Source organism: Ochotona curzoniae, unplaced genomic scaffold (genome assembly GCF_017591425.1).
Source record: "Ochotona curzoniae isolate NIBS_2020 unplaced genomic scaffold, NIBS_Ocur_1.0 contig_3432, whole genome shotgun sequence".
In the NCBI taxonomy this organism is placed as follows: Eukaryota; Metazoa; Chordata; class Mammalia; order Lagomorpha; family Ochotonidae; genus Ochotona; species Ochotona curzoniae.
In genome coordinates this window covers 11,112,257-11,134,456 of record NW_024465859.1, presented here as the reverse complement: position 1 = coordinate 11,134,456, position 22,200 = coordinate 11,112,257, and the positions used below count along the sequence as shown (strand labels likewise).

General features: G+C 41.0%; 1 protein-coding gene across 3 annotated transcripts in view; it reads right to left on the bottom strand.

Annotated features, from left to right (window-relative positions):
- The window catches only part of HIPK3 (homeodomain interacting protein kinase 3), an 88,189-nt gene that overhangs the window by 20,857 nt on the left and 45,132 nt on the right, over positions 1-22,200 (bottom strand). For all 3 annotated transcript variants that reach the window (XM_040980062.1, XM_040980064.1, XM_040980063.1), the window contains exon 3: positions 8,912-9,035. In XM_040980062.1, the coding sequence (XP_040835996.1) occupies positions 8,912-9,035 (124 nt within the window). The remainder of the gene's footprint in view (positions 1-8,911; positions 9,036-22,200) is intronic.

Here is a 22,200-nt window from a genome sequence, read left to right as displayed (position 1 = left end):
TCACCATCCACTCATTCTTAATTCATTATTCATATTGCTACCAGTAATTCTGGCAAAACACAAACCTGATTGTTGCTCCCTTCTATAAAATCAGTTAACAAACTTCTGCTGCCTATAGGATCATTTCCAAACCTCCCATCATTGGCATATAGGGTCCTCTGCCCACTTCCTTTCTTCTGTACTCCAGCCTCATCCATATCTGGCTGAACTTTGCCTGGCCAGTTCCTCTTTCCTCTAATTCTGACATACTAGCAAACCTATTTTCTCCTCCAGCATATCCATCTGACAAACTTTATTCCTTCGTCCAGGTCCAGTTAGAGGATCTCTTCGATAAAGCTATTCCTAATGATGCCAAGCAAAGCTAATTACCATCCTCTGTGCTAACATCACTCAAACTACAACAATTTTAATGTATCTGTAACACTGTAATTTTTAGATATCAGTAGTCCTTAATATATTGTGAACCCCCTGACAATCATGTTTGTTCCCTCACGTCTGTACAATACAAATTAGTTTCATTTTAGCACCATTCCTTTCCCTCATCTGCCATCTGGAAATTACCTAAAAACCTTATGTGAAGTTTTTTTTATTATTATTACTTGAAAGGCACAGTTATAGAAAAGATAGAGTTAGAGCTTTCATCCGCTGGTTCACTCCTCATAGTTGAGCTGATCTGAAGCTGGGAGCAGGAGCTTGAGCTTCTTTCAGGTCTCCCAAGTGAGTGCAGAGGCCCAGGGACTAGAGCCATTCTCTGCTGCTTTGCCATGCCATAAGCAGGGAGCTGGAACAGAAGTGGAGAAGCTGGGACTTGAACTGGCACCCACATGGGATGCCAGTGCTGCAGGCAGAACTTTAACCTACTATGCCATAGCACCACCCATAAACCCCTGATTTGAATGAAACATAAAATGGAGAAAAAGATCCTTAGTTCGGCACGAAAACATCAGATAGGAAAGCTATCAATTATTCAATTCCAACAAAAGTATACAGAGCATCTATTATGTGTCAGATGCTGATACATGCAGATGAATAAAACATGATTTCAATCTTCAAAAGCACATAATTCACTAGAAAAGATAAATATTTAAGCATACAAATTCTGATTAAGCTAAAAGCAACACTGTAAAAAAGAATATATTTTGCTAGAAGAGCACAAGGAATATAGCAATTGATATGCCCGAGGATTCTGAATGGTATCACACAAACAAAACACAATACACCAAGACCAAAGTGGCAAATAAAGCTCCAAAATGATTCTGGCCTTGAATTTACGACTGCTCACATGCCTGAATAGCCTTTGAAAGGAAAATCCGGGTCTGGCGTGACAGCCTAGCAGCTAAAGTCCTTGCCTTGAACGCCTGGGATCCCATATGGACGCTGGTTCTAATCCCAACGACCCTGCTTCCCTTCCAGCTCCCTGCTTGTGGCCTGGGAAAGCAGTCAAGGATGGCCCAAAGCCTTGGGACTCTGCACCCGCATGGGAGACCTGGACAAAGCTCCTGGCTGCAGGCTTCGGATTGGCTCAGCTCCAGCCATCGTGGCCACTTGGGGAGTGAGTCTTTGAACAAAAGATCTTCATCTCTGTCTCTCCTCTCTGTATATCTATCTGCCTTTCCAATAAAAATAAACAACTTTAGAAAGGAAGATGCTCCATTTACGACTTCCAGTCTGCCACTTGCCTGCTATGTTTCTAGTGAATGAAGAGCAGAGACTCAACTCTTAACAGTATTATAATCAAGAACTTGTTGTTGTTGTTGTTGTTCATTTGTTTTGTTTTGTTTTTTTTATTTTCTCTTTAAAAAAAAAAAAAAGCCCTATGTTGCACCAGGAAGCTAAATAAAGACCGGACATCCAGGGCATAGCACGCTAAGCCTCTTCCTGTAACGCTGGCATCCCATATGCACGCCAGGTCAAGTCCCAGCATTTCTTCCAGCTTCATTTCTGATCCAGCTCCCTGCTAACATGCTTGGCAGAGCAACAGAGGATGGCCTAAGCGGTTGGGCTGCAGCACCCGTGTGGAAGATGCAGAAGCTCATGACTCCTGCCTTTGGTCTGGCCCAGCCCTGTTCATTACGACCATTTGGGAAGCGTACCAATGGATGGAAGATACTCCCTGGCTCTACTCCTCTCTGTAACTGTGCCTTCCAAATAAATAAAAAATAAATCTTTTTTAAAAAAGACATATCAATGAGAATTAAGAAACAAATATGTTACAATATATTTCAGAATTCTTTACTTCAGCAAAAGCTTCATGTGAACCTGAAATCAGGAATCTAAAGTTTTGGGTACAGGGTGCTGTCCGTGTGACAGGGTCAACTCAGCCATGAATTCAAGCTTTCTAAAGTTTCATGATTTTTTTTCTATTCTATTGACCCTAAGGCAAATGCTAAAAATTTCTGATTGTGACAATCTATTTTCCTTTTGGGTCAGTTAGTTTTAGATTTATCTCATTCTGAAGCTATTACAACAAGTATAAAACAGAACTGCTTGTGTTGCACTGAATTTTCCCAGTTGGTTGACTTTGTCCTCTATAAATAATATAGGTGTATGTTAAAAGACATAAAGAAAGTCCAGGCATGGATATAATCCAGCAGTTAGGAAGTCCAAGTCCAGCTTCACACGGATGCACACCCTAAGAGGAAACACTGATGCTTATATAACTGAGTCCTTGCTTTCCATGTGGAAAATCCAGATTCATGCCCAGCTCCCCCAGCTTTGGCCTGGCAAAGGCTCAGCTCTGCAGGCAAATTTGGTAAGTAAATGAGAGCCTGCGCTATCTAGTTCTCCATATCACCTTCTCGCAAATAATTTTAAAAATATTTATTTATTGCTAATGGTGATGTTACTGGTAAAAGCAAAACAGAAAAAATAAATTTTAAAAGATAATATTGAACACAATATTATAAAATGATATGGGGTGGACACTGTGGCACAGTATGTTAGCTCACCACTTGGCACACCCACATCCCATATCTGAGTGCCTGGAAATCTGCTTCTGGTTTTGACCTGGCAGCTCAGCCTTGACAACTGCAGATACTTTAGGAGTGAAGACTAGCAGATGAAAGAGTTCTCTATTTCTGGACTGGCACCATACTTCACAGGCTAATCCTCCACCTACAAGTGCCAGATTGTGTCCCAAATGGTCCACTTCCCATCCAATTCCTTGCTTATGGTCTAAGAAAGCATTGGAGGATGGCTCAAGTACTTGGGACCCTTCACCCACGTGGGAGACCCGGTAGAAACTCCTGGCTTCTGGCTTCAGATCAGCTCATTTCTGGTCGTTGTAGCCAATTGGGGAATGAAAATCAGATGAAGATCTTTCCCTCTGACTTTCCTTCTCCCTGTAAGCCTGTCTTCTGCATACAAATAAACAAATAATATATTAAAATAATAAAAAGATTTCTCTTTCTTTCAAATAAATAAACAGACCTTTAAAAAATAATAATGGTAAACTTGGGGCTGGCTTCTGAACTACATTGTGGTAGAATAGGTTAAGCCACTGCCTGTGATGCTGGCATCCTATATGGGCAATGGTTGGAGTACCAGCGGCCCCACTTCTAACCCAGCTCCCTACAAATCTCTAGCCCTCTCTGCCTGGGAGAAGCGAAGAAAGATGACCCAAGTATTTGGGTCTCTTCCAACCAAGTGAGAGACCTGGAAGCAGCCCCTAGCTCCTGGTTTCAGCCTGGCCCAGCCCTATCTGCTGTGGTCATCTAGGTAGAAAACAAGAGGAGAGCTCCCATATTGTCTCCTTCTTTTTGGGTAGTGAACCAATAGATGGAAACATTTCTTTTCTCTCTATCTCTGACTCTTTCTTCCTCTTTCTCTCACTCCTTGATCTTCTCTCTGTATAAATCTTAATACATAATTGAAAAAAAAAAAAAAGACAGGATCCAGCACAATGGCCTAGTAGCTAAAGTCCTCACTTCACATGTGCCTAGATCCCATAAGGGCACCAGTTCATGTCCCAACCACACCACTTCCCATCCAGCTCCCTGCTTGTGGCCTGAGAAAGCAGTCAAGGAGGCCCAAAGCCTTGGGACCCTATACACACATGGAATCCTGAAAACTCCTGGCTTCAGATCTGCTTAGCTCCAGCCATTGTGGCCACTGGAGAGTGAAGCTGCAGATGGAAGATCTCTCTGTCTCTCCTTCTCTCTGTATATCTGACTTTGTAACAAAAATTAATAAATGTTTTAAAAAGGGAAAAGGCAAATTAGCATGAGCTACTGATCCCTCCTAGAATTGAATCCTGAGGTTGAAAGATTTGAAGAAATGAACACAGAGATTGAAAACCCTCTTCCAGGGACAGCAGACTGACAGCTGTGGGGATACAGTGGAATTCAAAAGCAGCCAGTGCCAGAGCAAAGAGTCAAACAAGAGCAGGATGCAGCTGGGCCCACGGACCTAGCCCCCTGCCTTGGGAGAATCCATCCACCAGACTACACGTGATCCACTGCTAACAGCTGCTGGATGCAGAAGGCCAGGATCAGACTCTGAGCCAGCTACTCACTTGACATCTCCATACCCTAGTTTGGTCATCCATAAAACAGAGGCAATGGCAATACGTTCCTCACAAAGTAGCTGTGAGCATTAAATGAGTTCACGTACAGGGTTAAGTATAGTTTTAGGCACATCAAAGTGTTCAGTAATAATAATAATAATAATAATAATAATAATAATATTGCCTATTGCACTGCCTCTGCAAAACAAAACAAACAAATTAAAGTCCCTGTACCCGAACTGCAGTGGTATCAGCTGTTTACTGGAACAGGGAACAGAAAGCAGAGGTACACGTGGCCCTTGCACACCCTTGTTAAGAGATTACAATCTAGGGAGAAGGGGGAAACTATTAAAATCAAACATATTAATAAATATTTTTAAGGAAAAAACAGTGGAGAATTTAAAAAATATACAAAAGCACTTGTGTGTGCCAAACTAATTTAGGCCTTAAGAAAAAATAAATTACCAAGACAGTAGCTTCCTTACCTTAAAAATAAACATTTACCAAAGCCTAAAGAGCAAACATCATCAAAAATGAGCATATATTCTCTCAAAGGTTAGGACCAAAACAAAAATGACCACACCTTCATTTATATTCATTAACAAAAAGTAACTTTTCTGTTGTTGTTGAGTTAAAGAAGACACTAAGTTCATATCTATCCAACTATGGATACCATATTTTAAAGAAAAATGTCAAACTTTTGAAATTAAAGTAATATCCAGTCTGAAAAATATTGTTAAATCTATACTGGACAATACGTGTCTCACTTTTTTAAAAAGTTGCCCATTATAGAACTTAAGAGATACAAAGTCTGAAACAGCGTTTTGTCTTTAAAATAACCATTATGACTTCTGATGAATTAGCTAACTTTTCTGGGCCTCAGAGTTCTCCCTCATAAAATGGGAGGGAAGCAGTAACTGGGTAACATCTGGGGTCATTTTCACTACCAACATAAGCTGTTCAAGACTAGAATGCTAAAGTTTAAACTGCACAAGGAGGACAAATTAACTGGAAACTGCCACTAGAGGGTGCCCTGTTGCAGGAAGTGGCGCATGCCCTAAATTGTCATTCACACAGCCAAAGGTCTATTTCCAGCCCTGGAGGGGCACCTCAGTACTGGAGCAGCTGGAGGATTATGTCTCTGATCACACTACTGGTTCTACGGTGGCTGCAGGCATCTGCAAAACAGTCAGTAAGACAGCAGAAAACCCTAGGGAAACCAGGCTGCATGGAAAATTTTAAAAACATCTTGAACAATGAAGAGGCAAGGTAGAGAATACAGAACATGTAACCTAAAAAATAAGTTTCATTGGAAGCTGACAAGAGATTAAATAAATAGCAACATCTATGATTAATATTAAATGGCTTTTAGAGATATCTCAGGAATTTTTAGTCTTTCAAATTAGTTTTACCTCTCATAATCCTTTTATATATTTTATTAAATATTCATTTTATTTTTATTTGAATGGCAGAATTAGAGAAAAGCAGATGTACAGACTTCACTCTCCTTATTGCAGTAATGGCTGGAGCTTGGCCACCCAGAGCTCAGAGCCCACAGCCCGGAGCCTGGAGCCCAGAGCTTCCTCTGAGTCTCCCACATGAGTACAGGGGCCTAAAGACTTGAGCCATCCTCTGCTGCTTCCCCAGGCTGTAAACCGGAAGCCAAATCACAAGTGGAGCATCCAGGATTCAGACTGGCACTCATGTGCGATACCAGCAGCACAGCAAGGCTCAACCTACTAAGCCACAGTGTCAGTCACTCATTGTATTTGCTTTTTAAAAGACAATTTATTTGAAAGGCAGAATTAGAGAAAGAAGGATTCCATTTGATGGTTCTCTCCCAAAATTACTACAATCACCAGGGCTGGGCCAGGCCAAAGCCAGCTTCATCCAGGTCTCCCTAAGGCATTAAGGAGTAGAAGTAGCTGAGCCACTTGGCTGTCTTTCCAGACAAATCAGAGCAGAAGCGGAGTAGCCAGGACTAGAACCAGTATCACGGGATGAAGGTGTCAGGTGCAGCTTTATCTGCTACATCACAACACTTGGCCTCTCCTTTTGATTTAGAAACCCAAGCCCTGAAGATCAGAATTGAGGTAGAACACATTGTACAATCATATTAAAGTTATATTTTCCATTTTTTTTTCTTGGTAAAAGTTAACATTACTAGATTAAAATATTTATCCTCAGTAAGCCAATTATAGATTAATAACAAATCTGTAGACACTGAGTATATGAGTATATATCTCCTTAATAAGGGAGATGCTGAAGGTGCAACAGGTTAAGCCACCCTCACAATGCTGCCATTCCTTAATAGTGACAACCTGGGTCCTGGCTGCCCTGCTAAAGTGCCTGGGAAAGCACTGAAAGATGGCCCAAGTCCTCAAGCCCCTGTCAGCTCTGTGGGAGACCCCACGGTGGTTCCATGTTCTTGCCTTTAGTCTGGTCCAGTGTAACCAGTGGATGGAAGGCTCTCTCTAAGATGCCCTCAGACTCCCCACCCTCACCATAACTCTTTCAAAAAAAGAAACAAGAAAACTCTTAAAAGTATCCTCTCTTTTCCCCTTCATCTCTCCCTCCCCTCTCTGATCCTTTCCATCCCTACCAGAGGCCCCCCAATCCCCATTTCCTTGCTCCTGTAATGAACACTAAAAAATTAATGGCCTTGGGCCCAACATGGTAGCCTAATGGCTAAAGTCCTTGCCTTGTATGCGCCTTGATCCCATATAGGTGCCGATGTCAGCCCCACTTCCCATCCAGCTCCCTGCTTGTGGCTTGAGAAAACAGTCCAGGATGGGCCAAAGCCTTGGGATCCTGCACCCACGTGGGAGACCTGGAGGAAGCTCCTGGCTCCTGCCTTCAGATCAGCTCAGCTCCAGGCACTGCAGTCACTTGGGGAGTGAGCTAGTGGATGGAAGATATTGCTCTATGTCTTTCCTCCTCTCTGTATATCTGACTTTCCAATAAAAATAAATAACTCTTAAAAAAAAATGCAATGACTTTGTTAGGAAAAAAATTAAGATTAAAAAAAAGAATAATGAAATGACAATTTCACCAAAAATTCTGGCATTAAAGTCAAGGCTGAAGCAATCCTGTATTGGCCTAGGAAGGCTAATGAACATGCCTGGAAACACCATTAAAAACTGCTTCCTGAGGTAATTTGTTGAACTCAATCTACTGAGAATCATTAAATATTATTAAATATACTTTCAGCACCATTCAAAACCAGTTGAGAAAACTGAAGGTGTCAAATGTCTGGGCTACGAGTGCTCAACACCAATAATGGTTGCTGACTTGCAACTGAAAATTCAAGCCAGCGCAGAGGCATGGTAGGTAAAGCCACCACCCGCAGCACCAGCATTCCATCGGAGCCAGTTCAAGCCCCAGCAGGTCCACCTCTAATCCAGCTCCCTGTTAATGACCCAGGAAAGGACTCGGAGGTGGTCCAAGTCCCTGGGCTTCTGTACACATGTGGGATACCCAGATGAAGCTCCTAGCCCCTGGCTTCCACCTGGCAGACTCCTGGCTATTGCAGCCATTTGGGGAGTGAACCAGCTGATGAAAGATTTCTCTATTACTCCCCCTGCCACCCCACTGGAACTCTACCTTTTAAATAAATAAATTTTAAAAAACAAACAAAACCAAAATAGGTTAGGCCCAAAGAGCTAAGTAACTTATGCCAGACCAAAAAATAGGCGCCAATCACTACATTAAACAAGGATATCCTCTAAAAAGAAAAACAGCAGAAACAACTAATGCCTTGTAGGATCTGTGACTCCTTGCGCATGGCTGACATTTCATACATAGTGCAAAGCAAAGCATGACAAATGAAATGAACACAATCCAGCCATTTATATGTCTATAGCATAAAAACATGGTGCAAAAATTTACAAAGACTGGTTTGGGGCCTGTGGATTATAATTACACCTATCAATACTGACTCTAGCATTACAAAAGTATTTAAAGCCTAACAAAAATTTAAATAATCCTGGGTTCTGTGTCTTATTAAAAAAAATTACTTATTTTTATTGTAAAATCAGATTTACAGAGAGAAGGAAAGACAGAGAGAAAGATCTTCCATCTCTTGCTTCACTTCCCAAGTGACCACAACAGCTGCCTGCATCTTAGCTGATCCAAGCCAGGAGCCAGCAGTTTCCGGGTCTCCTGTGCAGATGCAGGTCCCAAGGCTTTTGAGCTGACCTCAACTGCTTTGCCAGGTACAAGCAGGGATCTAGACAGGAACTGAAGCAGCCAGGATATGAACTGGAACCCATATGGGATCCTGGCACATGCAGGACGAGTACTTTAGCCACCAGACTACCATGCCAGGCCCTTGTGCCTTATTTTAAACATCCCTTCATAGACATCGTATCACTGCAATCATGCATTCCAGTAATTCCCCCAGGTTACCTGATCATACTCCAAGGCTCCTGGGTAGAGCGGCCATCCAAGGAATAATTCTGCAATCACACATCCCAATGACCACATGTCTATGGCTTCACAAAATGGCAACCCCAATATAATCTCTGGAGCTCTGAAATTTAAAAAATAAGAACAATTAGGGTGGTTTTTCTTTAAAATTACTTGATTTCATCTAACATTGTAAGAAATGTTAGTAAGAGCAAAATAACTTTCTATATGCAGTACTATAAGGAACTACTTAAAATCTAACAAAAATTTTGAATTAAACTGAAAAACAGCATGATGAATATAAAATTCCTACGATGAAGTAACTTAACCAAAATCCTTTCTTCTTTTCCCTTATGTTTTTATTAATATAACATTTTAAAGACAAAAAAAATCTTATTTTGAGATTATCAGACTAGAAATAACATACTAAGAAAGAGAATTGGCTAACTGTTAAATATACACACCAAGACATCAACAGAGATGAAAACACACAGTAACAGGTGAGACAAAGACAAAACAAAATCAAACCCTCAAAAGCTAAAAGTAGCTCAGATACTGTCTCATAACACAAAAATACTCAGAATGAGGATTCATACTCATTGGACAAACCAAGCTCAAAAGTATTTTGTTTTTAAAAGAGAAAAATGTAGCATTTAATGATACGCCAGTCCGAGGCATTTTAGCACTTGGTGGGGTTTGGTTGTTTGGAAATCCTACTGTCCCCAGATAAATTATGTCCCTACTCCACACGGCTTTCCCAAGCTGTCTAAACAAAAACACACACGTAGCAGCTACCTTAGACTTTTGTGTATATAAGTGAGGAACTTTTCAAATTTTAAAACAATCTCATTCTTACAAAGAAGTTGCAAAAATGGCACAACAAAAAATTTTTTCCTTAAGTCTCTTGAGAATAATTTTCATACTCACTCTTTGTTTCCTACAAACAAGGACAATCTCTTACACAACCACAACAAACTGTCAAAATTAACCAAAGAACACTAATCCATCTCCACCATCTAGGACTCAGACAACATCCAAATCATGGACAAGTGTACTAATAATGTCCTTTCTAGCCATTTAAAAAAAAAAAAGATTTAGGTCTTCTGCCATGATTCTTCATGCACTGTATTTAGCTGTTCTTTTATTTTTTTCAATAAGGACTTATTCCCTCACCCTTTCATTAACTGCCATGTCCTTGGCATAAATATTGGTAAAAATGTCCTTCAGTGTGGATTTGTCTGATGTTATTCCATTATTGGATTCAGGTTATGAATCTTTGTCAGAGGCATCACAGAAATAATGCTTAATTATTATATTTTATTAGGTGGTTCAAAATTTCAGTATGTTTCATTATTAACAAGTAATACAGTACCTGATTTCTCCACCACTAAGTTCTTCCTTTATCCTTTATAATGAAGTTTTGTGATGTCTGAAGCATAATCCATTTCCTACAAACTTACAATTAATTCATTTATATCCCTGCATGGCTACAGATTACTGGACTCTTATTTTAGTCAATGGCTATTTAGTATATTTACTCAGATCAGCAAGTCTTTCCAGGTGTGACCTGTGAGAACTTCAAATTCTTAGGTTCATATCCCCACCATGGTACTTGAGTCTCTGCCATCCACATGGGAGATCAGGACAGATCTGATTGTTGTGGCTAACTGAGAGTTATCTAGAAGATGGAAGACTATTCTTATCTCTCTCTCTCTCTCTCTCTCTCTCTCTCTCTCTCTCTCTCTCTCTCAGAATCCCTGTTTCAAATAAATAAGTAACTTTCACAAAACCAAATTTATCAGTGTTCATTAAGAGCAAAGTGCCTGAATTCAGCTCTTGGTTCCACTGCTGATTCCCCCTCCCGGCTGATGTGTAGCCTCGGAGGCAGCAGGTGAGGCTTCGAGTAGCTGTGTCTCGCACATCCATCTAGAAGGCCAAGGGTAAGCTCCTGACTCCTGGCTTACATCAGGCACTGCCCCAGCTGTTGCAGGTGTTTGGGGAGTGAATCAGCAGATCAGAGATATCAGTTTTTAGGAAAGACACAAAAAAATAAAATCACAAAGCAATCACATAAAATGTAATTTAAAATATAAATCAAGTAAGCAGTACTCTTTTTCTGACATTCACTAGGGCACTAGAAAAGAATGTTAGCATTCCTCAAACAAAATGTAAGACTATTGCTGAAAAATATGGTTATTAATGTAACATTTTATTTGCATTGCTCCATTTTTTTTAAAGTCAAATATTCTATTAGGAAAAAGGATGCCTCAACTCAGAAACTAAGGAAGTCTAGCTTTAGAAAATATCTCTTTTCTTAGAACGAGACTCTATTTATCTTTCTGAATTTGAATAAATTACAAAACTGTGTATTAATTTCATGTTCATCAAGAAAATGCTGATCATAATATGGGCACCAGTGTAATTCTTCCACATATAGATAATGGCAAGGACAACAGGAATATCTGCCCCACCTAGCAGTTTCACTTCTCATCAATGTTGATATTCTTCACTGACGGAACAACGTAGGTCCGGCTGTGTCTGAAACCCTGGCCCCATGATTTCTGGCACCACGAAGCTAAGGGCCGGGAGCTGATGACTGTGCCAGAGACTGGCGCTCAGGGAGAATGGAAGGCACAGTCATCCGGGCCTCTCAGTAACACTCCTCTGCAAGAGTCTGTGTGTGTGTGTCTCTTCACCTTTGGGCTTCAGACAGAGTAAGGCAGCACTAACGTGACAAGAACCATCAGTCATCCAGCGTAAACTACTGCAGTCAGATCGTTTTCTCCGAGGTAGAGGCAAGTACAGAAGGCGCTGCTTTCAAAGTTTCAAATCCTCAAAATGCAAACTACAGAACTATGTGAAGAGTGTCCGTACAGCCCATCCCAGCTCTGTACTAACATCTTATATAGGTATGTTCGTCACAACCCATAAGCCACACCCAACTTTCAGAACCTTCTCCATTTTTAAAGATAAACTCCCCGTTATCCCTCACACCTTTCCACGTTCCGGTAATTAACATTCTGTGTTCATACTGAGGCTTGTTTTCTTTAGCTCCCAGAAACAAGTGTTTCTGTGCCTTGCCTCTTTTAACAATGTCTTCTAATTTCACCCATTTTGCTAAAAATGTTAGGGTTTCATTCTTTTTATGGTTGAATAGTATTCTATTCCACATTCCACATTTTCTTTATCCATTCATCTGATTAACATGTTTGATGATTCCATGTCAATAATTGTTTAAGATTGATAATAATGAACATGGTGCAGTAGATAGCTCAGATAAATTATGCAACTTCACATCTTTTGGGGCACATACTCAGAAGAGAGATTACTCAATTGTACGTCGATGCTGTTTCTAGCTAGACATTAGATTACCGAGATACGATTTACATGTCATACAGTTGAAGGGGTTTTGTACAAAGAACTGCACAGCCCTCACAATTTTAGGTTACTTATACCACCTCAAAAGAATCCCAATATTCACTAACATCACTCCCGATTTCTCTCTACTGCCACATCCTTAGACCACTACAGACACACTTGCTATGAATTTCCCTATTCTGAACAATTTCATATAAACGGAGTATCATAACAGCTTGTCTTTCATGGTTAAATTCAATGTTTTTGATGTGCAGCCATATTGTGATACGTATCAAGACTTCGACTGCCTTTATTGATGAATAACATTCCAGCATATACAAGGCTTTATTAACCCACCCAATAGGTAACAGACATTAAAGCCATTACCATTTTTCTGCTGTTATGAAAAATGAAAAGCAAAATAGAGGGACCATGTCAGTTCACTGAAGAGGAATGCACTGCACTGCAGAAGGTGGAAACAGAGGGCTTCCATCACAGATACATACAGCCTTGGATGAACAGGCCAAGACTGCAAGAAAAAGCCTCTGGCTGATTATAAGTCCAAAAAAAAAAAAAAAAAAAAGCAAACAAACAGGTGCTAGTATTTAAAGAAACTGTTGACTTTTCTTCTGTGTTCAGAGTAACAAGTTTGATATTTAAAATAACCTCGGGCTACTTGTTCTTCAAACTTTCAGCAGACTAAAACAATGAACACTTCTGGCTCATTTGCTGCCCATCTAAATAAAGCCAGATTTAAAACAGTCGTTGATGAGACACATAGCTCACTCTCTTTGATCAAGTAAATCTTAGCATTTCCCATTTTTTAAATGGGGTTTTACTTATCTTACAAAGCAGAAGATTACAAAGCAAAGGACTAAGGAAAATAATGTATATAAAACAAAACAAAAACAAAAAAAACCCCACATATTTCCGTAAACTGTTCATGCTCCCGCTGATCTAATTCACATCTCCTTCTTCCCCTCCTTCCCCACCCTCACGCCACAGCAGCCCTGCTTGCTGCTTTACTGAAACACAAAGGTACCACATCCACGGGGCCCACATGCACCTGTCGCCCTTGTGCTTCTTGTCTAGGGCATCCATGCTAACTGAAAGAAGGAAACTGCTCTGCCAATTTCCCACTCCTACCACCAGTAGCTCCCGGAATAGGACAATTCCCCATCTCCCATCTTGGAAAAGAAAAAAGACAACACTGTTGATTATGCATCCTCCTTCAGCCATCATCCTTTTTTCTGTTCCCTTTCACTACAACTCTTCTTGAAAGTGCAGTCTGCACGCGCTGCCTCCAGGCTCCAGGCTTCTACCTGGCCCTGTCCTGCTACTGCAGCCATCTGGGTGGTGAACTGGCGGATGCAAGGTCAATCTCTGTCTCTCTCTCTTCTGTCTCTCTCTCCCTATGTCAGTGCAATAGCTTAGTCACTAAATCCTCACCTTGCACTCCCCACCCCTCTAGCATACCATATAGGAGTGGATGTGTGCCCCAGCTGCGCCCTTCCAGCTCCCTGTTTGTGACCTGGGAAAGCAGCAGAAGATGGCCCAAAGCCTTGGGACCCTGCACCCATGAGGGAGAAATGGAAGAAGCTACTGGATGTGCATCGGCTCTGCTCTGGCCAACCATTGTCACTACCTGGGAAGTGAGCTAGCAGACAGGATCTTTCTCTCTAGAACTCCTTCTCTTTATAAATCTGCCTTTACAATTAAAATAAACAAATCAATCAATAAATAAAATAATCTTAAAAGAAAAAAATAGCAACAGGAGTGGGTATTTAGCTTACCAGATGCTGAATGGGGTCAGCATGGAGCCATAGCATGCTAATCTTTCACCTGCCAGCACTGGCATCCCCAGTGGATGCGCCAGTTTGTTTCCCAACTGCTACAGTTATCCATCTCACTGCTTATGGCCTGGGAATGCAGCAAAGGATGGCCCAGGTCCTTGGGACTCTATACCCACATGAGTGTCCAGGAAGAAGGTCCTGGCTCCCAGTTTCAGATCAGCTCAGCTCTGACCCCACAGCCATTTGGAAAGTAAACAAGTGAATGCACACCCCTCTATGCCTCTTCTCTGGGGAAAAAAAAAATCTGCCTTTCAAACAAAAATAAATACATCTTACATATATAAAAATGCTGGTTATCCACAGTAGAGTGCTATGGCTTCAGCCTGGTCCAGACCAGGCCACTGCAGACATGGAACTCTGCTTCCCTGCCTGCCTGCCTCCAACTCTCAAACACATTAGCTTAAATTTCTTTCAACCACCTGACACAGTCAGTTCCAATTTAATCAGTTTCTCTTTCCTAATATTCCACAGAATGCGGCAGTTACAACCAACAGTCTTTATAACTTAGACTTTGATATAAGAACAAAATTATTGCCATAAGAAATGTTACCACTTAATGAGGACACTCACTTAGATCACTTTTATGACTCTAACTGCAACTATCCAGTAACAAGATGAAATGTAATCAAAGCACACACTCTTAAAATAGGAACTCATTCAAAGGGAGTTTGTGTTGTGGTCTATAAATATCACAATTAAAAATATCCTTACAGCAAGGCCACTTAATCTTTTAATATGTAGGACAATGATTCAGAGCAAAACACCAAGTACGAGGAACAGCAGTGAGAATAACTATTTCCAAAGCCTACTAAATTTTAAGCCTCAGAAGTGGAAGACAGAAGACACCAAATGTTTAATATTTGTTACCAAAATGTCAAATACAGGCTATAAAATAATGCCCAAATCCCAGAAACTCTAAGAACTTGTGTTTTAATCTATGATTGACCAATATCTAATATTTTACAACAATAGGAAAAAGAGTATTCTATTTATTTTTTTTCAAAGATTCATTTATTCTTATCAGAAAGATCAGATTTTCAGAGAGAAGGAGAGAGATTTTTCCATCTGCTGGTTCACTGCCCAAATGGACACAATGACTGGAGCTAAACTGATCCAAAGTGAGGAGCCAGGAGCTTATTTTCCAGGTCTCCCACATGGATGCAGGGTCCCAAGGCTTTGAGCCATCCTCAACTGCTCTCCCAGGCCACAAGCAGGGAGCTGGATGGGAAGTGGGGCTGCCAGGATTAGAACTGGCGCCCATATGGGATCCCAGCGCTTGCAAGGTGAGGATTTTAGCCAATGAGCATCACTCCAGTCCCAAGAGCATTCAATTTTTTTTTTTTTAAAGATTTATTTTTATTATTTTTTAATTGGAAAGGCGGATATACAGAGAGGAGAGACAGAGAGGAAGATCTTCCGTCCGATGATTCACTCCCCAAGTGAGCGCAACGGGCCGATACTATGCCGATCCGAAGCCAGGAGCCTCTTCCGGGTCTCCCACGCGGGTGCAGGTTCCCAAGGCTTTGGGCCGTCCTCGACTGCTTTCCCGGGCCACAGGCAGGGAGCTGGAAGGGAAGCGGGGCTGCCGGGATTAGAACCGGCGCCCATATGGGATCCCGGGTGTGCAAGGCGAGGACCTTTAACCACTTGCGCCACCGCGCCGGGCCCGAGCATTCAATTTAGACAGTGCTATTTGCTTCCTGATTTAACTAGGATGAACAGTTACAAAATCATTCAATATTCTTATGATATTGAAGAACTGAGAAGCTAGGGTAAGCTGAGAACATTGTTAACAAATATTTAAAAAGAAATTGGGCCCAGTGCAATAGCATAGTGGTTAAAGTCCTCGCCTTGAACACACAGGGCTCCCATTTGGTCGCCTGTTCTAATCCCAGTGGCTCCACTTCCCATCCAGCTCCCTGCTTGTGGCCTGGGAAAGTAGCCGAAGACGGCCCAAAGCCTTGAGATGCTGCACCTGCATAGGAGACCCGGAAGAGCTCCTGGCTTCGGATTGGCTCAGTTCCAGCCGTTGTGGTCACTTCTGTTGCGGAACCATTGGATGGAAGATCTTTCTGTCTCCTCTCTGTATATCTGCCTTTCCAATAAAAATTAAATATATATATGTATATATATTTAAAAAGAAATCAAGGGGCTAGTCTAGTAGGGTAATATGAAAAGTACCTGTAGAACATAAAAAATAAGCATGTCTACTTCATCCACCATGGTTTACATTCTAATGGAAGCAGAAAACCTAACCTCTGATTATCACAGCACATAAATATGTGCCACTGTATTGCAGCTGCATTTTTAAAAACCTTTAAATATTCTATGAAGTAACATAATAATAAATATAATTCTTTCAGTTTTATAAGTAATTACAAAGGAAGTACAGAACAATCCATTATTTGTTCAACTTGTCTACTAAATGTTTTAAAAATTACAACTTGTCATCAATAAAGTAATAACAAGAGACCAGCATTGTGACAGAGAAGGTTGCCCAGCCACCTGTGACTGCAGCATCCCACATGGGACCCCACCTCCTGCCACAGCTCGGATCTGAGAGCTCTGGGCGTGAGCCCGGCCCAGCCCTGCTCTTGTGGCAATGTGGGAGTGAACTAGCAGACAGAAGATCCATCGTGCTTTTCCCTCCTCTCTATCTCTGCTTTCCAAGCAAGCAAAATAAATCCAAATACATAATTCAATGACAACAGAAATCCATGATACATCAATAAGGTATACTTACATTAAATCAGCAATTGCAGTTATTTCATTGTAATAAGTGATGTAATGATTTTCTAACTTTATACTAAGTACTCAGAATAAGAAACTTTTTCTTAATTAAAGTCAGGTTCCAAACGGAATGCTTTTGTTCATTATCTCATTTAATCATAAAAGAAGCCTGAGATAGATCCTACATTATCCTGTTGAGAGAGGTAGAAACTATATATATTAAAAAAAGATATAGAAACTATGCAGCCTAAGTATAAACTTCACAACACCACATGCAGAAGTAACTTTCACTTTATCATCCATTAAATTCAGTATCAATTTCATTATTTAACCATATGAACACAATCCTATGAATTAATGAGAACATGAAAGATCAGGCACATGGAGTTTATAATTTATTAAAGGAGAGTTAGCACTTACAGCTAAACAAGTTTTTTGTTAAACTACTAGCTTTGGCATAATTTTAGACTTCCCAGAAAAGTTTAAAAATAGCACTAAGAATGTCGATAATAACACCCACAACTTTAACGCTTTGCCCGTCTGGTGTTAATCTTTTTCTCTTTTTTATACAGACATAAATATATCTTTTTCTGAGTCCACTCAAAATTAAGTAGCAGATATATGCTCTACTTTAAATATACTTTTTATTGGAAAGGCAAATACACATAGAGAAGGAAACACAGAGAGAAAGATCTTTCATCCACTGATTCACTCCCCAAGTGTTCACAATGGCCAGAATTGAGCCAATTCAAAGTCAGGAGCCAAGAGCTTCTTTCTGGCCTCCCATGCAGGTGCAGAGTCCCAAGGCTTTGGGCCGTCCTCCACGGCTTTCCCAGGTCACAAGGAGGGAGCTGGATGGGAAATGCAACAGCTGACCCGGTGCCCATATAAAATGCAACAGCTGAACCGGTGTCCACATGCAAGGTGAAAATTTAGCCACTGAGCCATTGTATCAGGCCCACTACATACTACTACCTACACCAAACCATCAAATATTTTGTTCAGTGGGCATTTATTCAAGAGAGTACCTAATATAACTACTTTATATCCATGCAACTAGAATTATTAACATTAAACACAATACTGCTATTAAAATTTTTACTATTTTAAAAAAATTTATTTATTTTACTGGAAAGGCAGATGTACAGAGAGGAGGAGAGACAGAGAGGAAGAGCTTCCGTCTAATGATTCACCCCCCAAGTGACCACAATGGCAGACACTGCACCAATCTGAAGCCAGGAACCTGGACTCCCTCCCCCCCGCCCAGGTCTCCAAAATGGGTGCAGGGTCCCAAGGTCTTGGGCCATCCTCAACCGGTTTCCCAGACCACAAGCAGGGAGCTGGATGGGAAGTGGAGCTGCCAGGATTAGAACCGGCGCCCATATAGGATCTCAGTGCATCCAAGGCGAGGACCTTAACCATTATGCTATCATGTCGGGCCCAATGATGCCTTACTTAATTAGTAAACAGTAACTTTAAGAACAGAATAATAAGTCTCAGGCACTCATTTCCCTTACCTGGTATAGCTCTTCGAAAGTGGTTTTCAGAATTTTTTTTTACCAGTAAAAATCAGGGCCCAAGCTGGTAGCAAAACAGGCTGATTCTCGGTCTGTAGAGCTAGCATCCAACACGGGCACAGATGCTCCATTTCTGATCCAGCTCCCTGCTAATGGCCTAGGAGGACAGCAGAGGATGGCCCAAGTCCTTGGGCTTCTGCACTCACGTGAAATAAATGTAAGAAAGCCTGGCTCTAGCTTTGCACCTGCCCACCTCTAGTCACAGGGGTCATTTGGGAATTCAACCAGTAGATGGAAGATCTGTCCCTATTTCTCTCTGTAATCCTGACTTTCAAGTATAATAAATAAATCTTTAAAAATAATAACAGAAATCAGTTCTGCTTTTCCAGACCAGAAGGGAGCTGAAAAGGAAGTGGAGCATACAGGATTTTGGTGCTTGCAAGAGGAGGATTTAGTCACTCAGCCATCTCAGTGGGCCCTAGATTTTTTTTTTTTAATAAATATTTACTTGGGCCCGGCGGCGTGGCCTAACGGCTAAAGTCCTCGCCTTGAGCACCCGGGATCCCATATGGGTGTTGGTTCTAATCCCGGCAGCTCCACTTTCCATCCAGCTCCCTGCCTGTGGCCTGGGAAACCAGTCAAGCACGGCCCAAAGCTTTGGGACCCTGCACCCATGTGGGAGACCTGGAAGAAGTTCCTGTATCCTGGCTTCAGATCGGCATAGCATCGGCTGTTGCGCTCACTTGGGGAGTGAACCATCAGACGGAAGATCTTCCTCTCTGTCTCTCCTCCTCTCTGTATATTTGACTTTCCAATAAATAAATAAATCTTTAAAAAAAAAAAGAAATATTTATTTGTTAAAAGGCAGAGTTAGAGTGAGAGTGAGAGAGAAAGAGAGAGATCTTCAAGACATCCTCCACTTTGTGCTTTCTGCTCTGCAGACACCTGCAGCAGCCCCGGCTGGGGAGGGCTGAGACCAGGAGCCTGAAACTCCATCCAGGATTTGCTTGTGCAGTAGAAAGCACAGCAGGAAAAAGAGAAGGGAAATATACAGAAAAGGAGTATGGGAAGGGGACAGTATCAGATATACACAAAACATTATTTTTTTAAAGTCTCAAACTGCAAGGAGAATTTCACTGGGTTAAAAGAAACCCTTGCAAACACCTCCTGAGAACTGGAAAGGACCAATGAAGGCAATGACATCATGGATTCAAGAACCCATAAAAACTACTGCAGTTATAGATACACAATCTAGGCATATCAGCCATTTACTTAAACAAAAGATAAAGAAAAATCCTTATATGTAGCCAAAGGGGGGAAAGGACATTTTGCCATCAAAGAAGCCAGTTTTCTATAGAAGTGCTCAAAGTCAAAATATGACAGAATGACATAGCTGCAAAAACATGCTGAGGAAAAATATATTTTGAGAATGTTTTCTGCAGAAGCTTTCAGATCCTACAATCCATTGCAGAGATGGAAAGGACCAGACACAGGCTCTTTAAGTCCAAGCAGTAAGATTAGTACGATTCAGTATGATAATGCTACTGAAAAAATAACAGGAGAACAAAGCAAATGTAGGGTCACTTGATTTATGAAAACTTCATAACTGCCAAATAAATGGTGCTCAATGAGACATATGAAATGTTTGTTAATTTCTATCTGCTACAAAAATCAGCTTCAGATGGATACCATATCTGAGTGTGAAAAATATAACAATAAAGGATCAAAAAAAAAAAAACAAAAAACAAAAACAGGCTCATGAAGAGGCACTGAGGGCTAAGCCATTGCCTGCAACCGCTGACATCTCATCTAAGCACCAGTTCAAGTCCTGGCTGCTCCACTGCTCTCCCAGCTGGTGCTAATACATCCGGAAAAGCAGTAGCAGAAGGCCCGAGTGATTGGGTCCCGGCCATCCTGTGGGACATGTGGACAAGGCTCTTCTATTCTGGCTTGAGAATAGCTCAGCCTGAGCCATCGCAGCCATTTAGGGAATGAACTGGTGCTGCCTCTCCCTCTTTCACTCTAACACTGCTTTTCAATTAAATAAACCTTAAACGAAAGATAAATATCTAAGTTACCTCAGAGTAGGTAAGGATTTCTTAAATGAGACACAAACTATATTCATCATAAAAGAACATGTTGTAATTTCTATTTAAAAGGTATACACTGTCCAAGTCTGCATTCGGTGCTTCACATGTACTGTGGAGTCAATCTTCACAACAACCTTTGAGGTGAGCATTGATGTTACTATATTACAGGTGAGTAAAATGCGGCTCAGAAAGGTTAAGAAAACTTGCTTAAGGTAACACAACCACCTGGCAGAACCAGAGTCATGAACCTGTGAGGAAAACAGCAACCCAGTACTTGTCATTACGGAGCACCATCAGACAGACCTATGGTATTTCTATTGTTTTATGATTTAAATGCTATTCTTCATCAAGAACACACTACATAGTTAATGCCTCACATAAACCACTGCAAAGCATAAAGTTTCCTTAGAAGCCCTCAAAATAAACAACACACCCAAAATACTATAGTGTGCAGAATATTATAATTAATTCAATGATACTCTCTCTAAAGGGCTTATATGCTAATAAAAACCAATTCAGAGTCAATAAAATCCTTCATAAACGCAAACACATTCTTCTGTCAAGCCGCATGGCTTCACCACATGATTCAAGCATAAATCACCCCAATGAGTGTTTCTTCTACATGTTCTATTCTGACAATGCTTTGAGACTCTCAATTTCCCAATTGCATCTCACCATTTATTTACAAAGAAAGTATATCACTAGATATAAAGAAAATATTTCTTTTATTTTACTAAAAATTAAACATTTGTTAAAATACATACACAAGAGCTGATGCAGTGGCTCAACTGGCTAATCCTCCCCCTTTAAGCACTGGGATCCCATATGACCACTGGTTTGTGTCCTGGCTACTCCACTTCCCATCCAGCTCCCTGCTTATAGCCTGGGGAAGCAGCAGCAGATGGCCCAAAGCCTCAGGACCCTGCCTGTGTGGCAGGCCAGAAGAAGCTCCTGTCTCCTGGCTTTGAATCAGCTCAACCCCAGTTGTTGCTACCATGTGGGGATTTAACCCGGGGATAGGAGATCTTTCTCTTCCTCTGTCTTTCCTTCTCTCTGTAAATATGTCTTTCCAATAAAAATAATCTTTTTAAAAAATACACATAAAAGTCAAGTATACCAGATTCCAATTATTTCTTCTTTAAGTAAGACTTAATGTCTTTGTAAACACTTCACAGCTTTAAAAGCACTTGCCTCTACATCACAACAGCCTTAATGAAATGTTCATTTCTGGTAACTGTTAATAACTGATTTAGCCTTGAGGCACACACCGGCACCTATATGTACCCATGTACACATACACGCACTTACAATGGCAGGCTACAATACAACATCTCTTGAGATCTGGAGACCACAGGGACAGTGGACACTCAGAGACCTGGCATCAGACAGGACAGGACCCCTGATATCAGGGACAGAATGTCTACCACATGTTTCCTGTGCACAGAAGCACACTAATCACACAGTCTTTAAGCACCAAAATCTTATTTTTATTAACTTTGTGATACTATTTCAAGGCCAAGGGCAAGTTATAACCTTGATGGTAATACAGTTAGTTTCCCAAGATGTCATTAGTTTGTGACATTCACCAGAGAGTGCATTTTGCATTATGAACTAAGGGAAGGAAGGAAAAAATAGTAAAATAAAAATTGTCATGGGAGGCTGGGTGGGGCTTCTCTCTTTGTTTCTCCCCTGACCCCAGATACAAGGAAAAATGATATTAGTGTGGAAACAATGGTACATCC